Genomic DNA, 21,446 nt, shown 5'->3' with positions numbered 1-21,446 from the left:
GCGAGTAGGGGAGGCGCAAAAGGTGCCAGCCGAATCCCAGGTTCACAAGCTTCTCCCGCCTGTGATTTCAGTGGGTCTCCGCCTTCGCCGTGGCGGTCAGACCCTGATTTCCACGGAGCAAATTCCTCCCGATCGGAGGAACTCTGCCATTGCCTGGAGGCGCCAACCCGGAAGTGCCGAGGATCTGAAGTTTACAGCCTGCTGCTCGTTGAAAGAAAATTACATGAAAATGATGTACAGGACAGCACTTGCCATTGATCGGCTTCTCAAATATAAACACTTTTCTTACATTCTGGCAGCTTTAAAAGACTTGGAGGTTGTTACCCGACTGTCACAAGTTTGCTATAAAAGTATGGTCCAGAATGAAGCGGTATCCACTATTTTTACTTTGATACAGAGTTGTAATCGCAGTGTCCCTAGCATGGATGTCATCCGTTGTTCTGTCTAGGTTCTGTTTAATTTGTCAAAGTATGAAAAGACAACTGAAGCCGTTTACACAGTGGAGAATTGTGTTGATACTTTACTGAACCTACTTCAGATGTACAGAGAGAGAGCTGGTGACAAAGTTTCAGAGAAAGGTGGAAGCATTTTTACCAAGACGTCCTGCCTGCTTGCTCTTCTTTCAAAGGACTCAAGAAGAGCTTCTGAGATCCAAGGCAGCTCACGAGTAGGTACTCGCCTTCAGAGCCTGTTTAAACTCCCAGCACGGAAACATCAAATGGATGCACGAAGAATGCTTGCCAAACAGAAGTTGGCCGCATACAAAAATGGGCATTTCTCTGTCCCAGCAACTCCTCTAAGGACAACAATAGTTTCAAGGCAGAGACCAGAATGGATTTTAAGGAAATATAAAAGAGATTGTTGATCCTCTGCAAGCAATTCAGATGGTATTGGATACACTTGGGATTCCTTATTACTAAAGAATGACTTTTAAAATGATATGAAAAAAAGCATTGTCAGGATCAGCTTTCATATTATGTAGAGTGTCATATAAATCTATATCCAATTTTATCAGTATATAGTTGTGATACCTCAGTTTTATTGTACATTTTTGTATGTCAGCTTGTGATTGGTATTGTCTTTATTAATTAGTTGGATATGATTTGTAAGTAACAAACTAAACTATGTATTTTTTTAAAGGCTGAGATTTTGTATAAATAAAAAAGGGGGGGCTGCTAGGGGCGCATTGGAAGATGGCTGACAATACCATCTCTCCAGCTCACACAAGGTAATTAAGAGGCTGATATGGGAGTATGCAGCCTCCCTTGTTGCCCCAAGGGAATGGGGAACACTGCCTTGCCTGCTGTGGCCATAAATCACCCCCGAATTCGAAAGAAGGGGGTGAGGGCACTAGGCACAAAGCCCTTGTGTGGTGTCTGGCTCTCCCGGACGCTGTCTCTGATCGCGCACTGGCTGCAGAAGCTCGAAATATATAATTAGAAAAGAAGAAAATGCGCATACTTTGAGTGAAGATCGGGAGTAAAGACTGCTAATTAAAGGGATCTCTGGGATGTGGAGCAACGGGCTGGATTCAACAATAAATCAAGAAGATGATTCTTTTTTTTGTCTTATGTGAGTACCCAATAACCCTCCCTCCTAAGAAAGAATCGTTGCAATTACTGATCACAAGCAGGAGGATTGGGAACTGTGTGGAAATTGATTACTAATCAAGGACATGGCTTGTGGAAACATCGGGAAAGGAAAGGGAGTTCTTTGTGACGCAGTCATAAAAAGAAAGTGTTATGGCAGGCCTGCCCGCAGGAGGACTGAGGGGGAGGAGGACTATGGCCGTTACTATATTGGAATGTGAGATCGGCCTGGCAGAGCCCCCTGAGAAAATTTATGAGAGCGGCAGGCCTGTGGAAACCAGGACAGACTGTGGGAAACGTTTTGTACGGAGGTGTTGAAATGATGTCTGTCTATTTTAATATGGCTCTTGGATGAGTGTAAAATCCACACAGGATATAACAACGTTTGTTTTCAACCCGCTTGTGGAAACTATCAGAGATCACAAAGAAAGGAATATATGATAACAACAAGAAGATGAGGAAAACAACAAAGAGAAGATTGATTAGAACTGTGAATACTATTTGGACAGAACTGTGTATATTAAAGCAGCAGCAAGAGAGATGTTTAGATCCCTTTCGGAGCTCGAAGTATGGGTACCCCCAACAAAAATTTTAAAATTTGGCTGTGTAATTTGGAATTAATGTGATTTGGAATTAATGTGATTTGATTGGCCTGTTAATAAAAATTATTTAAAAATTAAAAAAATGATGTACCATTGGTATCTGACAACCAGTAAAATTGCGAAAATGTATAGAACCAGTTCAAGTGTGTGCTAGAAATGTAAAAGGAACGAGGGTACTTTTTATGATATGTGGTGGTCATGTGGGGTGGTAAAAGCTTTCTGGGAAATGATATACAACGAGCTGAAAAAAGCCAGAGTTTTTGCTAGGTATTATAGGTGCAGAACTACCAAAAGAAAACAAAAGACTGTTTCTGTATGCAACGATGGCAGCAAGGATGCCTGTAGCCCAGAGATGGAAAGAAGGAGATCAGAGAAGAGTGGCAGACCAAGATGATGGAACATACTGAAATGGCAAGACTGACGGGAAAGATCAGGAATCAGGAAGACCAAGTATTCTTAAAAGACTGGAATAACTTTCTAACATATTTGAGAGACCACTGTAAACAGCTGAAATCATTGGCAGGAACACATTGACGCTTGTAGAGTAACATGAACTTTGGATACCTTGATTATATAATAGATAGATTACAGTAAAAGATACAGGAATAAAATTTAGAAATGGAACCCACGGAGGGAGGGAAGGAGGTCTGAAGGTTCGAAAGAACCGCTTTTTTATTTTTGGAATGTTTATGTTTGTTGTGTACAATCTTTATGTAAAACCAATAAAAAACTTATATATAAAAAAGATGTTGGTGAGGGTGGCTCCCCTCAGGGTCTGCACTGGGGAGGGTTCTTGAGGGGATGGCCACACCTCCCTTGCACCCCATCTGGACTACCGCAACGCATTCCACATGGGGCTGCCTTTGAAAAGGGCTCGGGAACAAAACCTCCCCAGGCACATTTTAGCTAGGTGATGTTGCTGAGGGCCAATCCCTGTCCAGACCCCTCCGGAAGACGTCTTCAGGATCTCGCTCGCAGGCTTCTCTTAGTCGGGTGTAGCTTTGACGGCACAGCATGTGTTGCCAGCGCCCAGGGCAAGGCCTCCTTGTGGGGGTCGTGAGGAGGCAACAGGTGGACGTGGGTCACTGTGCCCTATGGCTCCTGCGCCTGGCGGAGGTCGCCTGCCAGGGGCCGCGTTGGCCCTCAGCTCGGCGGGAGCAGCAGCTGGCGCTCTTTCGAGGGCCCGGGAGAAGGCGGAAGAGGGCAGGCCGAGGGGCCAAGCGCAACCCTTCCCCAGATGTGCAACACATGGGCGGGCACCAGCAGGTGCCAGGCAAGCAGGCAACTCCGCTCCGCTTGCCCCTTGCACCCCTTGCCCAAGGACACCCGCCAGGAGGGAGGTCCTGGGGAAGTACCGGTATGGCCAGGAAAAGTCCCGGCTCCGGCTGCCCCGCGGCCTCAGCAAGGGAGTCTGACGTGCCTGGGGCCACGGCCCCCTCGCCCCCCACAGCACGTCACTGCCTCTGGGACAAAAACACCACCACACATTTCCTGGGAACCATTTCCAAAGTCTGCACAGAGTTGCAGAACCCTGAATCGGAGCCGAAGCCAAGGATCGCTTTTCCTCGCAAGAGTCGCTTTTCAATGACCACTCCTGACATTTCCTGCTCTCTAGAATAAAGGCCAGCGCGGCGCCATCGGAGGAATTCTCAATGCTGTAAAATGCAAAGCCTGTCTGTAGCTACCTAAAGCAGCTTTTTTGTACAGGAGGGACTTTGCCCGCAATTTCATCTCATGAACTGCCCAGAGATATTTGGGATTAATCTAAGAAAGAAAATAAATGAATTATTATTAAGCAGCCAGATTGCTGACTGGGGCTGGTTAGAGAGAGCAGGCGAGCCCTTGTTTGCGTCAGATGTCAAGGAAATCAACGGCCACCTGACTTTTAGACAACATCTGAATGCAGGCCTGTATAGGAAGGGTCATAGAATCACAGAATTGTAGTTGGAAGGGACCCCGAGGACCATCTAGTCCACCCCCTGCAATGCAGGAATCTGAGCGAAAGCATCCAGGACTGATGGCCGTCCAACCTCTGCTTAAAAACCTCCCAGGAAGGGAGACCGTTCCACTCTTGAATAGCTCTTACTTTCGGAAGTTTAAAATGTTCTGATGTTGGATGTTTTGCTGTGTTGGATGTTTTTAATTTGTTGTAAGTCATCCACAGTGGCAGGGGCAGCCTGGTCAGATTGGTGGCAAAGAAATAATAAATAGTAATAATAGTAATAATTAGTATTATTAATAGCCCCACTGACTAGCGGTCAGCTTCCAGGCCCAACTCTGATTATGCCTTCTAAAGCCCTACAGAGCAGAGGTCCATGCTGTCTAGACGGCCATATTCGCCCCAAACGAAGCTGTCCAGGTTTTGAGATCTTCTCTCCTGCCATCCTCCTAGGATCATTTGTTGGGGAAACAGGACAGGGCTTTCTCGGTGGTGGCTCCTTCTAAGCAACAGCAGTGGATTGGGGGGCGCCCCGCATGACACCAGCACCTGGCTCCTTCCTGCCTTTCCTTGCATGCAGGGCCGTTGACTCGCACTCCCCTCAATCTGCCCCTGCAGGCAACTTTGGAACTCCCTGCCTAGGGAAACCAACCTAGCTCCCTCCTTGCTTCTCCTTTGCAGCTGTGGACATCCTTGTTCCTAGAGGCCTTGGGGAAAGAGATTTCAAATGGGCCAGTGCAGTTTTTACTGCTTGTATTTTTTTCCTGCTGCTCTAATTCCATCAAAGCTTCAATTACTCCTTATCAGTTATACTTTGTGTGTTTCTGGATTTTATCTGCACTGTTTTAACTGGCATCAGCCGCCTTGAGTCCCAATTTGGGGTGGGTGAGGTGGGATACTATTAATAATGATGATAATCATCATCATCATCATCTAATAATAATAATAATAATAACCCAGCTGCAGATCAGACTTCTCCCATAGCGCCTCCTCCTGGGGGAGACACAGCCATACTGACAGGAGCTGAAGATACGGACTTCCGGGTTAGCGCCATCGGCAATGGCGGTGTTCCTCTGACTGAGAGGAACCTGCTCCGTGGAATTTGGGTCGTGCTGCCACGGCGAAGGCGGAGACCCTTTAAAAATCCCAGGCAGAGGAAGCCTGGGAACGTGGGATTCGGCTGACACCAGGAGCGCCCCCCTACCCACAGGGAAACCCCTTTTTTGGGGTTCTGAAGTGACGTGGGGTGAGCGGCGCGGTGTTTTGAATCGACCGCTATTTTTCACGGAGTGAAGCCGCGTAGCCGTTGCCGGAGAGCACTGACTTTTTCTTGTGGACAATTGGATTTCAAACAACAACCCATGAGTAGAATGGAAATTGGACTTTTAAAGTACTTTTAAATTGGTACCGATCGGGGAAGGTCTAAACAGGAAGTCCACCTCCCCTTTCTGTAAATAAACTGAAGCAAAGAACTTGTTAACTAAGGTTGTGGAGAGTCTTACCTAAAGGATTAAAACTCCACTGATTGAAATTACTATCAATACTCTTTTTGGAAGCAGGGAAGCCTGCAGAAGAAGGTCAAAATTGGGGAATTGAAGCGCCAATTCCCTAAACCCAGGAGCGGTCTGCGAGAGCCCATGGAGGGTGAAGAGATAAATTTGACAGCTAGCTGTCAAGATACAAAAGAAGGACTTTGTTGCTATTGTCAGTTTCTGTGTTTCTGTGTTTAAAAAGAAGGAAGGCAACTGCTACAATTTTACGTTTGGGACTTTTGGGACTGTGCTAGAAGGAGTGTAAATGGAAACTGTGTCCCTCTAGAGGGAGCTTTGGGATAGTGTTGCAAGGATGCAACTGGGAAATTGATTTTAAAGATAAAGTCTCTGAGAAACTAACTTTGACCTTGGACATTTCAAGGATGGCGGATGAGAAGGAAGTCGCGTCTGAAAAAATGAATAGGACATTTTATCTGCTGGGAAAGCTGCAAGAACAGATAAACGTCATGGCTACCAATTTTGGGAAATTTTGGGAACAAAAGTACGTATCAGTAAAGAAGTAGACAAGAACCTGGCACAGGAATCTCTTTTAACTAAACAAATTGAAGAACCAGAGAAGGAGAAAGTTGCTGTTGTTAAAGTGATGAATGGGGGAGTCGTAACCCTACAGAGGCAAATGGTGGATTACAACTTCAGGCCTTATACGTCTGCAATTAGGAGAAGCCAGTTTTTGGAGATGAAAGCCTGGCTTGGTTTGGAAAATGAAAGATGGAGAGATCACCCTATGTGGGGATCGAATAACTTTTGGGATTTGAATCTGAGTCAGGTGGAGATTGGAGCCTCTGGGGCCTTTGGATTTGGCAGGAGTGTGAAACAAGATTTGGAATATTCTATGGGCCCTACCTTTAACTATGGAAGTCTGGCAGACTCACTAAGAAGGAATTTGACTACAGTTGGGTTGGAGCTCCCCCGAGATTTGTTCTTTAACACCAAAGACTATCAAAAAGATCGGCAGAGGGGACATGAAAGAGAGTTAAGAGCCTCGGACTTAAGATCTCCGGGTTGATGGGCTTTTGGAGAACTGTTGGCAGGGGCCGAGACCGGGGAGGGGAGATGGTGAAAGAAAAATTGGGAATTTAAAGTGTATATATTGTGATATTAAAAAAAATATTTTCTTTTAATGAGAGATGGGAAAATCGTGGAATGGAATCTTTGTGACCCTAGGGGAAATGTCTTAAGAGAATAATTTCAGATATGTAAGTTTTAAGGAGAAATAAGATTAAATAAAGTAAAAGTGGATGGCTAATAGGCGAATGAGAGAATGGAAAATTACAGTATATTAAGACAAGTTATAAAGATAAAAATAAAGATGAAGGATTTGCTGAAATATCTATTTGAATTAGAATACAAAGAGGGGAGGTGTGAGGAGGTCAAGGAGATAAGTTAAGAAAGGGAGTTATATTAAGGTTTAATTTGTTCTTTTGTCGTTTTTTGATTGTATTTTTTTCTTTTTAGATGTTTTTGCTTTTTTTAGTTCTTTTATTATTATTTTCTTGGATGTGTTTTGTTTTTGTATTCTGTGTTCCTTTTCGTAACCTTTTAAAACTTGAATAAATATTATTTGAAAGAAAAAAGACAGGAGCTGAGGATAAAAAGAAAAAAAACACTGAGAAGCAGTGATTGTGCAATGGTTAGAGCACCAGACTAGGACCTGGGAGAGACTAGGGTTCAAATTAAATAATCTATGGCCTTTTAAAGCTTGGGGAATGGGGCTGTTATTGCCTGATTATTTGATTACTATGCTGTCTGCTATTGCACTTTTTATTACATTTTTATTATTGGTGCTCTGCAATGTGTGTTTAATGTTGGAGAGTGACCCGGGATCTTTTGATAAAGGGCAGTCCATAAACTGAATAAATGAAAATAAATAAAACAGATCCCTTTCACTCGGCCAGGAAGCTTGCTGGGTGACCTTGGGGGACACTCGCTTTCTCTTAGCCTAGCCCACCTTGCAGGGTCACTGCGGGGATTGGAATCGCAGAATTGCCAAGTCAGAAGGGACTCCCAGGGGTTATCTAGCCCAACCCCCTGCAAGCTCCTTGGAGAGAAAAGGTGCAAGAAAATGAACGGGCAAGGAAGCGCCTGGCGAGAACCAGGTTTGGGGAGTCCATCTTAAGGCCGGGCTGGCGCCTCCATTGCCCCTTCTCAAACCCAACCCCAGACCCCTCTCCCTTCCTCACTCTCCTCCGTACTCACCTCACTGGCAGAAATGTTCTGTTGTGCCTTATGGTTTTATGCAGCTTTAAAAAATCAAGCCCATTCCCCGCCCCCCTGCCCACCCTGAAAATAAAAAATAAATGACATGTTCAAAAGTTCACGGGGACGTTTGCCACGTTCAGTGTTTGGCATGTTGAGAAGGGCCCTTCGTTGGGGAAGGGGAAGGTGCTCTGTGTGCCCCCGGAAACCTCAATTTCTCCTCTGTGGCCTTGCTGGGCGCCCGTTGGCCAGGCCTCTGGGCTGCAGGAGAGGCCAGGAGGTGCCCCTTCCCCTTGACGCTCCCCCTGTGCCTCCACAAGCCCACAAAGGAGACCCGCGACGTCCCTGTGAGGAGGGCCCTGGAGCAGCAGTCATCTCCACCGGGGGTTTCCTTCGAAGCAGGTAGGGCAGGGAAACCCAGCGGCGTGGCAGCCCCCTGGCTGCCCCCAACATCTTCGCAGGCCAAAGTCTGGAGGGTGAGCGGGGGGGGGGGCAATAAATGCGGGATGGGGAGGTCACAGAAGATCCTCTTTTCTTCGCCCCCCCTCCAGTCCAGCAAGGAGATTCGGGACTCAAAATGGGTGAGTCTGGGGGGCAACCTCCTTGGTCCTGCTGGCCCCCCAGTTTGCTGCAGCAGCCCTGCCTTGGTTGCAGAAGCCCTCCCGAGTGGCAGCACCAAGAGACCCCTACCCCGAAAAGTCCTTGTGTTCAAGGGGAACAAGTGGGAGGTGGGGCAGGGAAGCGGAGCGAGTCTCGTCTCCCACCTGTGGAGAGCCAGTGGGTCGGAGGGGCAGCTCCCATAGCTGCTAAGGTCTCCTGCGGTTCCCAGTGCCTTGTTGAGAGGCAGTGCGGCACCCATAGCACTGACAGGACGTAGCGCAGTTCCCATAGTGCTGTCGAGAGGCCGCCCGGTGCCCGCTGCGTTGCTGGGACGTCGTACAGCTCCCCAAGCCCTGCTGAGATGCAGTGCCACGTCCGCAGGGCTGCTAAGATGTAGGACGGCTCCCCCTGTGCTGCCGAGAGGCCCTACAGTGCCCATGGCGCCACGAGGAGGCAGCACAGTTCCATATTGTTGCCAAGATGCTGTACAGCTCCTATAGCCCTGCAGAGAGGCAGAGCAGCGCCCACAGCGCAGCTCAGACGTAGCAGATTGTGCTGTTAAGAGGCTCTACAGCACCCACAGCGCCACTAGGATGCAGCGCAGCTCCCATAGCGCTGCCGGGATGTAGCACAGTCCCCATGGTGCTAGGAAGAGGTGGTGCAGTGCCCATAGTGCTGCTGGGATATAGTCCAGCTCCCCAAGCGCCACCGAGACGCAGAGCAGCACCTGGACGCGGCACAGTTCCCATAGCGCCACCAGGACGCCACCAAGGAGGAAGAGGAGGAGGAGCAGGGAAGGCGGAGCCAAGCGGAGGGGCGGGTGGGGTGGGGCTTGGTGGGTGGGCGTGGCCTCCTCACATCAGGCTGCACTTGCCCTTGATTTTGTCTGTCCTCTTCTGCTTGGAGGAGCGCTTGCCGTCGATGTTGAGACTCATGTTGCGCTTCTTCTCCAGGTTGAGCAGCTCCTGGAAGAGCTCCTTGACATTGTAGTTCATCTTGGCAGAGGTCTCCATGAAGGCGCACTTCCACTCCTTGGCGGTGGCCTCTCCCTCCTGCGTGGGCACCTCGCGCTGCGTCTCGTCACACTTGTTGCCCACCAGCATGATGGGGATGCTCTCCACGCTGCCCTTGATGTGCACAATCTGCTGGTAGATGGGGCGCAGCTCCTCCAGCGACTGGCGCGAGGTGATGGAGAAGACCAGCACAAAGGCGTGGCCCTTGGAGATGGAGAGGCGCTGCATGGCCGGGAACTGGTGGCTGCCCGTCGTGTCGGTGATCTGCAGCGTGCACACGCTCTTGTCGCAGCTGATCACCTGCCGGTACGTGTCCTCAATGGTGGGGATGTACGTGTCGCGGAAGGTGCCCTTCACGAAGCGCAGCACCAGAGAGCTCTTGCCCACGCCCCCCGCGCCAAACACCACCACCCGGTAGTCGTTACTCTGCTCGGGCATCTTGGCAGCACCTGCGCCAGGAGAGAGGAGGAGGGCAGGCAAGGTCAGCTTCAAGGAGCAGAGGCAGCAGGGCATAGTGGTCAGAGCAGGGGGGTTAGCTAGGCGGGGGGGGGGAGGGACAAGGGGCGCAGGAGTCTGCCAGGCTTGGAAAAGCAGCCAAAATCATAGGGGGTCTTCCAGTCCGACCCCTTGCGATGCAGGAATAGTGATTAAAACAAGGAGGAGGCAGGACCATGCAAACAACCCTTTAGTGGCGATATAAACTGCAATAAATAAAATAATGGGATAAATAAGGCTCAGGATATGCTTCCCCCGCAACCCCAGCAAAGATTCAAGGCAGGTCAAAGTGAAAGAGCCCCCCTCCTCTTCCAAATTCATTGGGCAAATTCACAGCCACCCCCCCCATCTAAGTCCAATGCATTTCTGCATTTCAAGTGTGTAATCCCCTAATAGGTGCATTTTGGGGTAAGCAATCCCCCCTAACAGAATACTGCAATTTCTCACGGGCAGCTGCATGGAGTCAGGGGTTTGGCCAGGACGGATCCTGCCCTACGGCAGCCCCTCGGAGCAGACCTCTCCTGCTGGCACCATTGCAGGGGGACGGGGAGAGAAAGAGCCAGCAGCTTGTCTGCCAGAAAAAAACCCCAACCTCCCCACAAAAGCCCCACTGACTAATCTCTGGGAGGCGTTTGCAAAAAGAGGGGGGACTCGCTTCCTTGGCAGCTGCTCCTCTTGAAATGAGGAAGAGGAAAAGGCAGGGAGCAGACACAGAGACTGCATTTCCCATTCATTGTTCGCCCATTCATTGTTTCCCCATTCATTCCCGCCCCCCATTTTTTTCTGCCCCCCCAAAAAACTGGGTCGTTCTCTGGGGTTGACAATGGAGGAGAAGGTGGGGAAGAGCGGAGGGTGGTTCATCATTCCGGCACAAAGCAGGAGCCGTCTTGGCAACAGGGAGAAAACCCGCAGTGCAGAATTGGGGGGGGGGGCAGATAGAGAGAGGTGGCTTCTGCCCTCTGGAGGCATCTATCAGGGCACAAGAAGCCCTGATGTGTGTGTGTGTGTGTGTGTGTGTGTGTGTCCCGACCCTGGGAGACACAGTGGGCAGGGGAACTCACCGCCACAGGAGGAGGCAGGGATTGTCAGAAAAAGCCTCTTCCTGAATCATGGAGTTGGAAGGGATCCTGCAGGTCATCTAGCCCAACCCCCTGCAATGCAGGAATATGCAGCTGTAGAATGCCACAGGTCCCAGCCTTGGTATGAGGATGTCAGCTGGATTGGGCTATAGAGGCCAAATGCCCCCTGAGAGCCTCAAAGTTGAGATAGACTGCCTCTGGAGCTGGCGGCTCTCCCAAGGGAGCCCACCTAGCCTCTCGCAGGGACTTGAGGGCGGCAGTACTTCTCTCCCCACTTGCAGCTGCCAGCGACCGGCTTTTGGGGATAGACTGCCGCTGGGCATGGAGGCTCTGCTGCCACAGCACGTCTCCGCAGGGGAGGGTCTGGCACCCGGACCGGGCCAAAGGGACCAGCCCCTCTTCTCATAGCGGCCCAGCAGGGGAAACCCAAAAGCAGGATCCGGGTACGAGAGCCATATCCTGTCTCCGACGGCAGAGGGCAGAGCATAGCAGCTGCCAAAAGCCTTGTCCTCTCTAGTTCCTGTCAAGGAAATGGGTGGGTGGTGGAGAAAAGAAGGGGAAATGTAAAGGGGAAATGGATTCTCAAACGTGGGAGGTTCAGTGGGATTATAAAAAAGCAGTTGGCAGAGACTATTTGGGAAGGATAGGCTTTTTTGCAAAGGGAGTCAAATGCCAGAAACACATCTCCTTGCCCAGGCACTGGAGGGTTTAGTAATAGTAGTAGTAGTAGTAATAATAATAATAATAATAATAATAATAATAATAATAATGGACGCAGGTGGCGCTGTGGGTTAAACCACAGAGCCTAGGACTTGCCGAACAGAAGGTCGGCGGTTCGAATCCCCGCGACGGGGTGAGCTCCCATTGCTTGGTCCCAGCTCCTGCCAACCTAGCAGTTCGAAAGCACGTCAAAGTGCAAGTAGATAAATAGGTACCACTCCAGCGGGAAGGTGAATGGCGTTTCCGTGCGCTGCTCTGGTTCGCCAGAAGCGGCTTAGTCATGCTGGCCACATGACCCGGAAGCTGTACGCCGGCTCCCTCGGCCAGTAAAGCGAGATGAGCGCTGCAACCCCAGAGTCGGCCACGACTGGACCTAATGGTCAGGGGTCCCCTTTACCCTAATAATAATAATAATAATAATGTTGTTGTTGTTATCATGACCATTATTATGCGTATACCACCCGTCATCCACAGATCTCTGGGAGGGTCACAATGATTACTGCACTGCAGGGGGTTGAACTAGATGACCCTGGGGATCCCTTCAAGTGCTACGATTCTATAAAAACCTGGCGCAAGCAGCTCCCAACCAGCACTCCTGCCTCCCACGCCTGCACGGCTATTGTAGGGGCACGGGTGCAAAACCTGTCTAGGCTAACCAGTGCCCTCCACCAGCCTGGATAGTTCAGTTGATTACAGCATGGTGCTGATAATGCCAAGGTTGCGGGTTTGATCCCCATATGAGGCAGCTGCATATTCCTGCCTTGGACTGGATGACCCTCGACATCATTCTTGCCCTACTCTTCCCACTAGGCCACACTCTCTCCTTTTACTCCTCTGGTGCTTCGAGCAGAGGCTTGGGTTCGATTCCTGGTGTGAGTGCTCCTCCTCCAAAACAGTTCCCAGGTGGTGTCTCCAGGCGGGGGACGTCTCCTTGAGTCTGAAACCCCGAGAGCTGCTGCTGGCCTGTGTGGGCATCACTGGGCTTCCTGGACCAAGAGCCTGCCTGTGCCAAAGGCAAGCTGTCCTCTCCCGCTCTCAAAATCTGGGCTGCTTTCTCTCCCCATGCCCAGCTGAGCCCTCGGACACCGGATGCCAGCTGTCCTTGGTTGCAGGATCAGGCCTTGGCAGAGGCCGAGCGCAGACTCGGCTTGGCTGCCCCAGGTGGACATCCCATAATAGGATCAGCATACCGTGCTATTTCTGGACAGAGCTGCCGGGCGACCATATGGCACCCTGGACACACGAGCAAGAGCAACTGAGCGGAGCTGGTCTTTTGCAATCCTGGTGCCTGAGTGGCTTGCCGCTGTTTGGGGGACCTCTGGGAATTGGGGGCTCAGCTACCCCGCCCCAACCCCCCCTAACTCAAAGCACCCCTCCTCTTGTCTGTGGCTGATGAATGCCAGGTTGGCTTGGACTAAGACCCCCTCCTTCGTGATCTGACTGTGGCCCATCTGGCCTGGGCATTGGTCTCACCCCACTGTGCCCACCTGGGTCTTGTGTGCAGCATTTGGCGAGATTTGGGGGTCAGGGAGGGGAATTGGCCATGGCCTAGAGGAATTCTCTCCGTGTGTGCGAGTGTCCAGTTTGGGGGAGATCTAGAGGGGGTGTTCCTGGGGCTGGACAGATTTGGGATTGTGCTGCTTTATCGCCCACCAGTCTCCCTGTCTGAGCTGGCAGAGTCTTGGAGGGGTGTGTGGAGGACCCCAAACTTGACCATCCATGCTGAGGCAACCAGCTCTGGGGGGCTCAGGACTCTGTGGCTGCCATGGGGCTGTGACAACATGTACCGAGCCCAACACATGTGTCAGGCCACATGCTGCTCCTTGCTCTCTTGACTAGACAGGGTGATCTGAAAATGGAGGGTGTTGACGCCAGTCCCTTGTCATGGCCAGATCACTTTGCGGAATCATAGAATCATAGAACCATAAAGGTGGAAGGGACCCCTGAGGGTCATCCAGCCGAACCCCCTGCAATGCAGGAAACTCAGCTAAAGCCTCCAGGACAGATGGCCATCCAATCTCTGCTCAAAAACCTCCAAGGAAGGAGAGTCCACCACCTCCTTTCCATGGTAGAAAAGCTCTTCCTAAGAGAGAGTTTGTCCTGATGTTGAGTCAGAATCTCCCTTCCTGTAATGTGAAGCTATGGGTTCGAGTCCTACCTTCCAGAGCAGGAAAAAAACAAGCTTGCTCCCTCTTCCACAGGACAGATCCTGAGATACTTGCAGATGGCTTTCCTGTGAGATTTAGGCTGTCGGCACCTTTTCCCCTCCACAGAGGCAGGGGACCTATTAGGAAGGTCCGCCCTCGGAGGCTGATGGATCCAGTGGGATTCCAAACAGCTCAGGGGGCATTTCCGGCTGATATGGCTGGTGCTCCTTTCGAAGCCCTGGCCGACCTCTGGAACACCTGAGCAGCTCAGGCTATTGACATGATTGCCCCTGAGCGCCCTCTCCTACTTTGTGGAGACCGACTGGTCCCCTGGTATACTCCAGAGCTTAGGGCGAGGAAACAAGCTGGGAGACGGCTTGAACGCAAGGGGAGGAAAGATGCGAATGAATACAACCAAACACTGGTAAGGGCTCCTTACTGAGCCTACCTAGCAGCAGTGAAGGCAGCAAAGAAGGCCGACTTTGCTGCTCTCATGGCATCCTCATCATGTCATCTGGGAGAGCTCTTCCGGGTTGTACGGGGCCTTTTACAGGCAGGCCCAAAGGAGGTGACAGAGCCAGCGGCAGCTCGCTGTGACTTGGTTGCAAAGCATGTTGAGGATAAAATTGCTTGCCTCCACCAAGACCTTGACTGCTGTTATAGCAGATGAATCTCATGGGGGTCCAGAGCACAGTCTAGGCCTGTTGTGTTGCACGAGTTTCAGTCTGTAAGGCCTGAGGATGTGGACAAGGTGCTTGGATCAGTCAGGGTGACCACTTGCGCTCTGGCCCCTGGCCCCTCTTGGCTGATAGAAACCAGTAGGGAGGGAACAGCTGGCTGGGCCAGGGAGGTGATCAAGGTCTCTTTAGGAGAGGGGGTGGTCCCTGCCTGCTTGAAGGAGGCCGAGGTAAAACCACTTCTTAAGAAACCTTCCCTGGATTCAGAAAACCTAACTAACTACCAATCAGTTGCTCATCTCCCTTTCTTGGGCAAGGTTCTAGAGCAGGTGATCACAGACCAGATCCATGCACTCTTGGAGGAAACTGATTTTCTGGATCCATTTCCAGAAAATCTGGAAGGGGTTAGGCCAGTTTTGGCACAGAAACTACTTTGGTCACCCAGAGGACCCCTGACAGTTAAGTCCAGTCGCAAACGACTCTGGGATTGCGGTGCTCATCTTGCTTTACTGGACGAGGGAGTTGATGTTTGTCCGCAGACAGTTTTTCCTGGTCATGTGACTAGCATGACTAAGCTGCTTCTGGCGAAACCAGAGCAGTGAATGGAAACACCGTTTACCTTCCCGCCAGAGTGGTACCTATTTATCTACTTGCACTTCAATGTGTTTTCGAACTGCCAGGTTGGCAGGAGCAGGGACCGAGCAACGGGAGTTCACCCCATCGCAGGGATTCGAACCACCGACCTTCTGATCAGCAAGTCTAAGGCTCATTGGTTTAGACCACAGTGTCACCCTGCATGATGACATTTGTCAGGAGACAGACGGGGAAATGTGCCCCTCTCAATTCTCCTCAACCTCTCAGCGGCTTTCGATTCCATCAACCAGGGTCTCCTTCTAGGATGGCTGTCTGAGTCTGGGGTGGGTGGGACTCCTCTGTGGTGGTTCCAGTCCTACTTGGATGGTCGTTCCCAGACGGCGTTACTTGGGAAATGCTTTTCAGCCCCGTGAAACCTTCAATGTGGGGTTTCGCAGGGCTCAATTCTACCCCCCACGTTGTTTAACATCTACATGAAACTGCTGGGTGGGGTTATCTGGAGGTTTGGAGTATGTTGTCAGCAGTATGCTGAGGACACTCAGCTCTTTTTCCCCTTTGCATCTGCAGGTGAGACAGTGGAAGTGCTGGACCAGTGTCTTGCCTCACAGACTGGATGAGAGCCTACAAACTGAAGCTCAATCCAGATAAGCTGGAGGCGCTGTTAGTGCGGGGTTCCCTAGACCAGACGGGGAGGAGATTGCCTGCTCTGGATGGGGTTACACTTCCTCTGAAGGAGCAGGTTCGTAGCTTGGGGGTCCTCCTGGATCCTTTGCTGTCGCTCGAGGCTCAGGTGGCCTCAGTGGCCTAGAGTGCCTTCCATCAGCTTCGGCTGGTGGCCCAGCTACACCCCTAGCTGGACAGAGAGAGCCTGCTGCTGTCTATGCTCTGGCAACCTCAAGGTTAGACTACTGCAGTGCATTATACGTAGACGGTTCGGAAACTTCAGCCGGTGCAGAATTCAGCAGCCAGGTTGCTGACCGGAGCAAGATGGTTTGAGCATCTTACACTGATCCTGTTCCGACTGCACTGGCTGCAAATTAGTTTCCAGGCCCAGTTCAAAGTGTTGGTTTTGACCTATAAAGCCTTAAATGACTCAGGATCGCAATACCTCAAGGGTGCTTTAGCTCAGATTCCTGCATTGCAGGGGGTTAGACTAGATGACCCTTGGGATCCCTTTCAACTCTACAATTCTATGATTCTATGGCTGCCTCTCTCTATATCAACCGACTGGGACCCTAAGATCATCCTTTGAGGCCCTTCTTCATGAGCCTCCTTCCACAAGAGGTCCAGAGAACGGGACCTTTTCTGCAGTGGCTCCCCGTTTCTGGGACACTCTCCCCAGCGAGGCTCAATTGCCATCTTCATTATAGATCTTTAGGCACTAGACAAAAACATTCCTCTTCTTCCAGGCCTTTGGCTGATTGACATCCGATGCCTTTTTAAATGTGTTGTGGGAGGGGGGGATTATTGGTTCATTTTCATTTTATTATGTATTTTGTGTTCTCATTTTGCATTTTTATTTTGTGAAAACCCCCCCTCCCCGTGATCTTCAGATGAAGCATGGCATGCAAATTTAGTAAATAATAATAATCTGTGCTATTTTTCTAGAAAAGGAGGTGCTGGAAGTCTCCATGAATGCCTCCCTCTGAGCCTGGCAATGGCGCCCCCCTGAGAGTTTCAGCTGGAAAAAGCCGCCGCCACCATCATCACAGCAGCCTCATTTTCCACCATGAATTTGCCCAATCCTGTGGGAGGGAGTTCCACAGATTAACTCTGTTCTGTGTCAAGATGGACTTCCTCTTATGTGTCCTTGAGGGGGACTCAAATGCACAACAGTCCTGAGAGGTGGGCACTCTCAGTGCATGAATGTGTGAGTCCAGTGACCTCCCTGCAGTGCTACCACCACAGTCCAGCAAGGCAGCCGGATTGAATTTGGGAAGAGGGGGAGCCAGGGGTCTTGGGCTGAACCCCTTCCTTATCTGCCTGGAACACGGCCCAGAAATGTTGGCTGGGTAGCAACAGCTCTGAAAATCAGAATCGCAGAGTTAGAAGGGACCACCAGGGGTCATCCAGCCCAACCCCTTGCAATGCAGAGATCGCATTGCACCTGTCTGGCAGATGAATGAGAGTCTGCCACCTTCCAAAGAAATCCGTTGCAGAGTTTCAGGCTGACAGCCTCTCAGAGGGTGCAGGGAACTTCTGCCTGCAGAGCAGCTGCTCTGCAACTAAGAAGAGGACCTTCCTGTAAAAATCAGCAATATTCTAGTCCTCTTCGTCCTGCCTAAGGGATGTAGGCAGTGACCAGGGCAGGCTAAGTGGCGTCTGGCTCAGCATTGCCCCAAAAGCTGTGCAGAGTCAGGATCCGAGTGGCGGATCCTGTCCCTTCCTCTACAGGAGGCTCCAGCAAGCAAGGGCTGGTCTACAGGTCCTCTGAGGGGCCCCGGCACCAACTGCGCCCTCCAGGAGTGACTGGAATGAAGGTCCTGGAGTTAGTTCTGCAAGCCTTTCCGCCTCTGCTCACTAACTCTTGAGGGGTCCAGCAAGATGATGATGATGATGATGATGATGATGATGATGATGATGATACCTCATCCATTTGGCTGGCTTACCCAGCCACTCTTGGCATGCACTTTCCCGCTGCACAAAAGGGGTGCTGAGATTTGCAGGGCACCCCAGCAGCAGCAGCAGCAGCAGCAGATTGCGCTGCAACGCAAGCAGAGGCACTGCAATGTTTTGGGCCAGATCTTGGACCCCGTTCAGCAGCAATTAATTAGGGAGCAGGAGTTTCGCTCTCGGGCGAGGGAGAGCTTTTGCGCTCTCAGAAGCCCCAGAGCTGCGAGAGAGGGAGGCCAGCCAAGAGATCGGCCTCCTGGAAGGGGAAAGGGGGTCTTCAGGCGCTCATTAACGCTCTCCCAACCCCCAAGTGGGGACCTGTTGACATAACATTCAGTCGCCGTCCCCCTCCCCTCCCCCAGATTAAAAAATCAAGAGCGATTTAAATGCTTCTTGCAGATCCGATTTCTCTTATCCACCTGAATTGCTCCCTGCTCCTTCTGGCTTTGTTGGGATTGTTGTTTGGAAGAACAACAGTTGGGTGCCTCTGAGCTCAAGCAGAGTGTCTGTATCACCATCTTCTTCTTCTCTGGCTGCTGGGACTGGCAGGCAAAACCTCTGGAGGGCGTCATGTCAAGGTTAAATGTGGGTGCAAACGCGGCATTTTGCGGCAGAAAAATGAGGGCCAAAGGATCTGGATGGGTGCTGGGAAACTCTCCCAAGAGGACCCTGTGAAGAATCCAGCACCACAGATAGTTCCCTGCAAGGAAAATGCTTCTGGGACAGAGGATAGGGCAAGAGGGGTGTGAAATTGTGGGTGGGAAAAGCGGATAGAGAAATAGGGTTTTCTCCTATTGTAGAGTTGGAAGGGACCCCCAAGAGCCATCTAGTCCAACCCCCTGCATTGCAAGGAGGACTTCTTCACATGGGCTGTGGAACTCACTGCCACAAGATTTCATGACAGCCACCAGCTTGAGCAGCTGTGAAAGGGGATCAGGAAAAGTAATGCAGGAGAGGCAGCGGGGGGAGTAGAGCTATCAAGGGCTGTCAGTCACAAACTGGTATTGGAGGGTGTGGGAGGGAGAGGGCCATGGGGGAATCTCTAGGGGTGGGGCCTGTGGCGAAGAGGAGGCTGACCCACCCCAGGGTGCCCTTCTTTGAACAGAACCAGCCAAGTTCACGGAGGAGAGAAAGGCTGTCTGTAGAGGCCCAGAAGTCTGCCTCCAAGTCCCAGTTGGGATAGCATGTGGGAGGGGGGAGAGGCCTGCTGCCCCCCTGCTCCTATGTGCCTGTCAGGTGACCCTGAGCCAGTCAGAGCAGGGGCTGGGCTTGGTTTCCTTCCCAAATCATGAGGACCACCATCTTACCTGATTCTTTAGGAAGAGGTTCCTCAGCGGCACCTCTCTGCCAGAAATCCCACACAGCCGCTGCTGCCAGTCCATGCTAGGACACTTGGCAATAAGGCAGCAGCTGCCTTTGTGGCCTCAGATAGCCCCTCTCCTGGCCCTGGCGGGGGCTGCTGTTTGTGTCTCCAAGGGTCACCCCATGTCCTTCTCTTGCCCACTCGAAAGATGGAGGCACCCCAAGGGGAGAAGCCACACAACCAACACTGGCCGGCAGCCTCCAGGTCCAGGGCGGTTCGGGGAGTGGGGGGAGAGCTGTTGAGCCAGATCTCTCCAAAGAGAACTTCCATGAGCAGGAGCAGCAGCATCTCACTGGGGGAAGAGGGAGCTGCTGCAGCTTCCGTCCCCTTTGCCCCCCACCCTGGGGGCAGCCGGCTGTCCCTCCTCAGTGGCAGGCAGCTGAGCTAAGGGGTGCGGCGTCTTGTGTTTGGGGGTCCTCCCCTTTCTGCAGTGCGCGGAGGGGACCCTTTCCTGCTGCCCCCAAATGGGAGATGTTGCGGCTGCTTCTGCTCCCCCCCCAAAGAGTCCCCCGAATGAGGACATTCAATGGGGGGCAATGCAGGTGCCCGAGCCCCCTCCCCACCCTTTTCCTCCAACAGCGCCCCCCCCCCCCGCTGGCTTGCCTGCATCACTCGCGTCATCCCTCGCACCCCCCCCCAATGCATCCGGGGCGCGAGGGGAGAATATTTTTACGCATCCCCGGGGAGGGGGTCGCTTGCATGCAGATGGAGGGGCGGCTGCGGAGAGGGCGACCCCAGAGGAACCCCCGACCTCCCCCAAATAAAGCCCTCCCCCCAGGCCCCAGCCCAGCCCCCCGCTTTGCATCCCCCTTACCTGCCTGGCGGGGCTCAGCCTGGACCGGAGCAGCAGCAGCAGCAGCAGCGCGGCCGCCCAGCAGCCATCCGGAGACGCCGCGGAGGAGGAGGAGGAGGAGGAGGAGGAGGCGCGTCACGTGTGAACGTCGCCGATATGGGGCGGGAGGGGAGGAGGGGAGGGTCTCGCCTCACGCCCCGCCCCTCGCAGGGCCCCCACCTCGGGGCTTCCATCTCTTCCATCTGTCATGGCTAGTTAGCTCATTAGGTAATTGCGTTCCTCTCCCGCCGCATTGGACTCCGAAGGGGCATCCCTGCAACGACAGCCCTGCCAGGTAGGACAAGCGTGCCAACTTGAATAAAATACTGGGCAGGACCAGGGATGCCCCACCCTGCATAATCGATCACAAGACACTCCATTTGAATGTCAGTTATTTTATTGGGGAGACCAAAGGGACCTCGGCCCCCAGGAATTGGCTCCTACACCCAGGCTGAGAGGCAGCAGCTGGCCCCCAGCGCCACCCCCTGTGGTCCCCCATCTCCAGCACTGACCACTACACCACACTGCCTCTCAACCCCACTTTTGTGCAAAAGTGTGGCAACTGTGACTTAGGAAAGGCTTTCAGGGCTGCCTTCGGCTTCCCAGGCAGCCCCAGCTTGCGTCTGGGCCATGCACAAACTCTGCCCCATTGCATGGCTCTTCCCTCCCCATTTCTTCCCCACAACAGAGCTGCCAGGTGGGCCAGGGTGAGAGGCAGCAACCCGCACCCATGGTCGCAGCCAGGGAGTGTCCGGGCGAGGAGATGCAGACCCATCCCACCCTTTCCCTCAAATCATAGCATTGTAGAGTTGGAAGGGACCCCCAAAGGTCATCGAGTCCAGTCCCCGCAAGGCAGGATGTTGCTGGACTAAAACTCCCATCCTTCCTAGACAGCACAGCCAGCAGTCAGGGATGGTGGGAGTTGTAATTCAAGGGCGCCAGGGTTGAGAGAGGCGGCACCACCCTGCTCTTACTAAAACCCCACTTTTCTGCCAGAATTTGGACTCAGCAGGGCTAAAAAAAACAACAACAACTAAAGCAAACACTGATAAAATGCAGAAAGCCAAAAACTTAGAACAGGTAAGAGTGAAGAAGGGATTGAGCGGCCTCTCCACCTCCCACAAGGACAAGGAGGGATCCTGCCTGGTTTCCCTGGGCAAGGAGTTCCAAAGGTGCCTGGGAGCTAGGGAGTTGCTGCTGCCAGCCAGTGTGGGCACTTCTGGTGGCCATCTGTCATGGATGCTTTAGCTGAGATTCCTGCATTCCACAGGGTTGGACTAGATGACCCTGGGGGGTCCCTTTCAAATTCTACAATTCTATGGTACTTCTGCCAGACTCTCAGCCCAACCAAACCCCCAAATTCTGGGCTTAAAAGATGCCACTGTGACGTACAAGGCCAGGCCTTCTGCCCTACTCCCCTTCCCCCCCTTGCAG

At 52.0% G+C, this 21,446-nt stretch overlaps 2 protein-coding genes across 3 annotated transcripts in view; both read right to left on the bottom strand.

Annotated features, from left to right (window-relative positions):
* Nucleotides 1-20,088, bottom strand: part of LOC309333067 (guanine nucleotide-binding protein G(I)/G(S)/G(O) subunit gamma-7) — a 111,834-nt gene extending 91,746 nt beyond the window's left edge. The window contains exon 1 of the mRNA XM_081846518.1: nt 19,995-20,088. The gene's annotated coding sequence lies outside the window, so the exon portion shown is untranslated. The remainder of the gene's footprint in view (nt 1-19,994) is intronic.
* Nucleotides 9,279-20,089, bottom strand: DIRAS1 (DIRAS family GTPase 1). 2 transcript variants are annotated; one of them, XM_081846477.1, is made up of 2 exons: nt 19,999-20,072; nt 9,279-9,941 (listed from the first exon to the last, which is right to left on the bottom strand). In XM_081846477.1, the coding sequence occupies exon 2, from the start codon at nt 9,928-9,930 to the stop codon at nt 9,334-9,336; it is 597 nt and encodes a 198-aa protein (XP_081702603.1). In that variant the 5' UTR covers nt 9,931-9,941; nt 19,999-20,072; the 3' UTR covers nt 9,279-9,333. The 2 variants fall into 2 exon arrangements, with proteins under 2 accessions (XP_081702603.1, XP_081702602.1); XM_081846476.1 differs by having other exon boundaries at nt 9,286-9,941; nt 19,995-20,089.
* Between the last annotated feature and the right edge of the window lie 1,357 nt (nt 20,090-21,446).

Source organism: Podarcis erhardii (genome assembly GCF_964252035.2).
Source record: "Podarcis erhardii genome assembly, chromosome: 18".
Lineage (NCBI taxonomy): Eukaryota > Metazoa > Chordata > Lepidosauria > Squamata > Lacertidae > Podarcis > Podarcis erhardii.
Note: the sequence above shows the minus strand (reverse complement) of the source record. Positions and strands in the feature narration are given on the sequence as shown.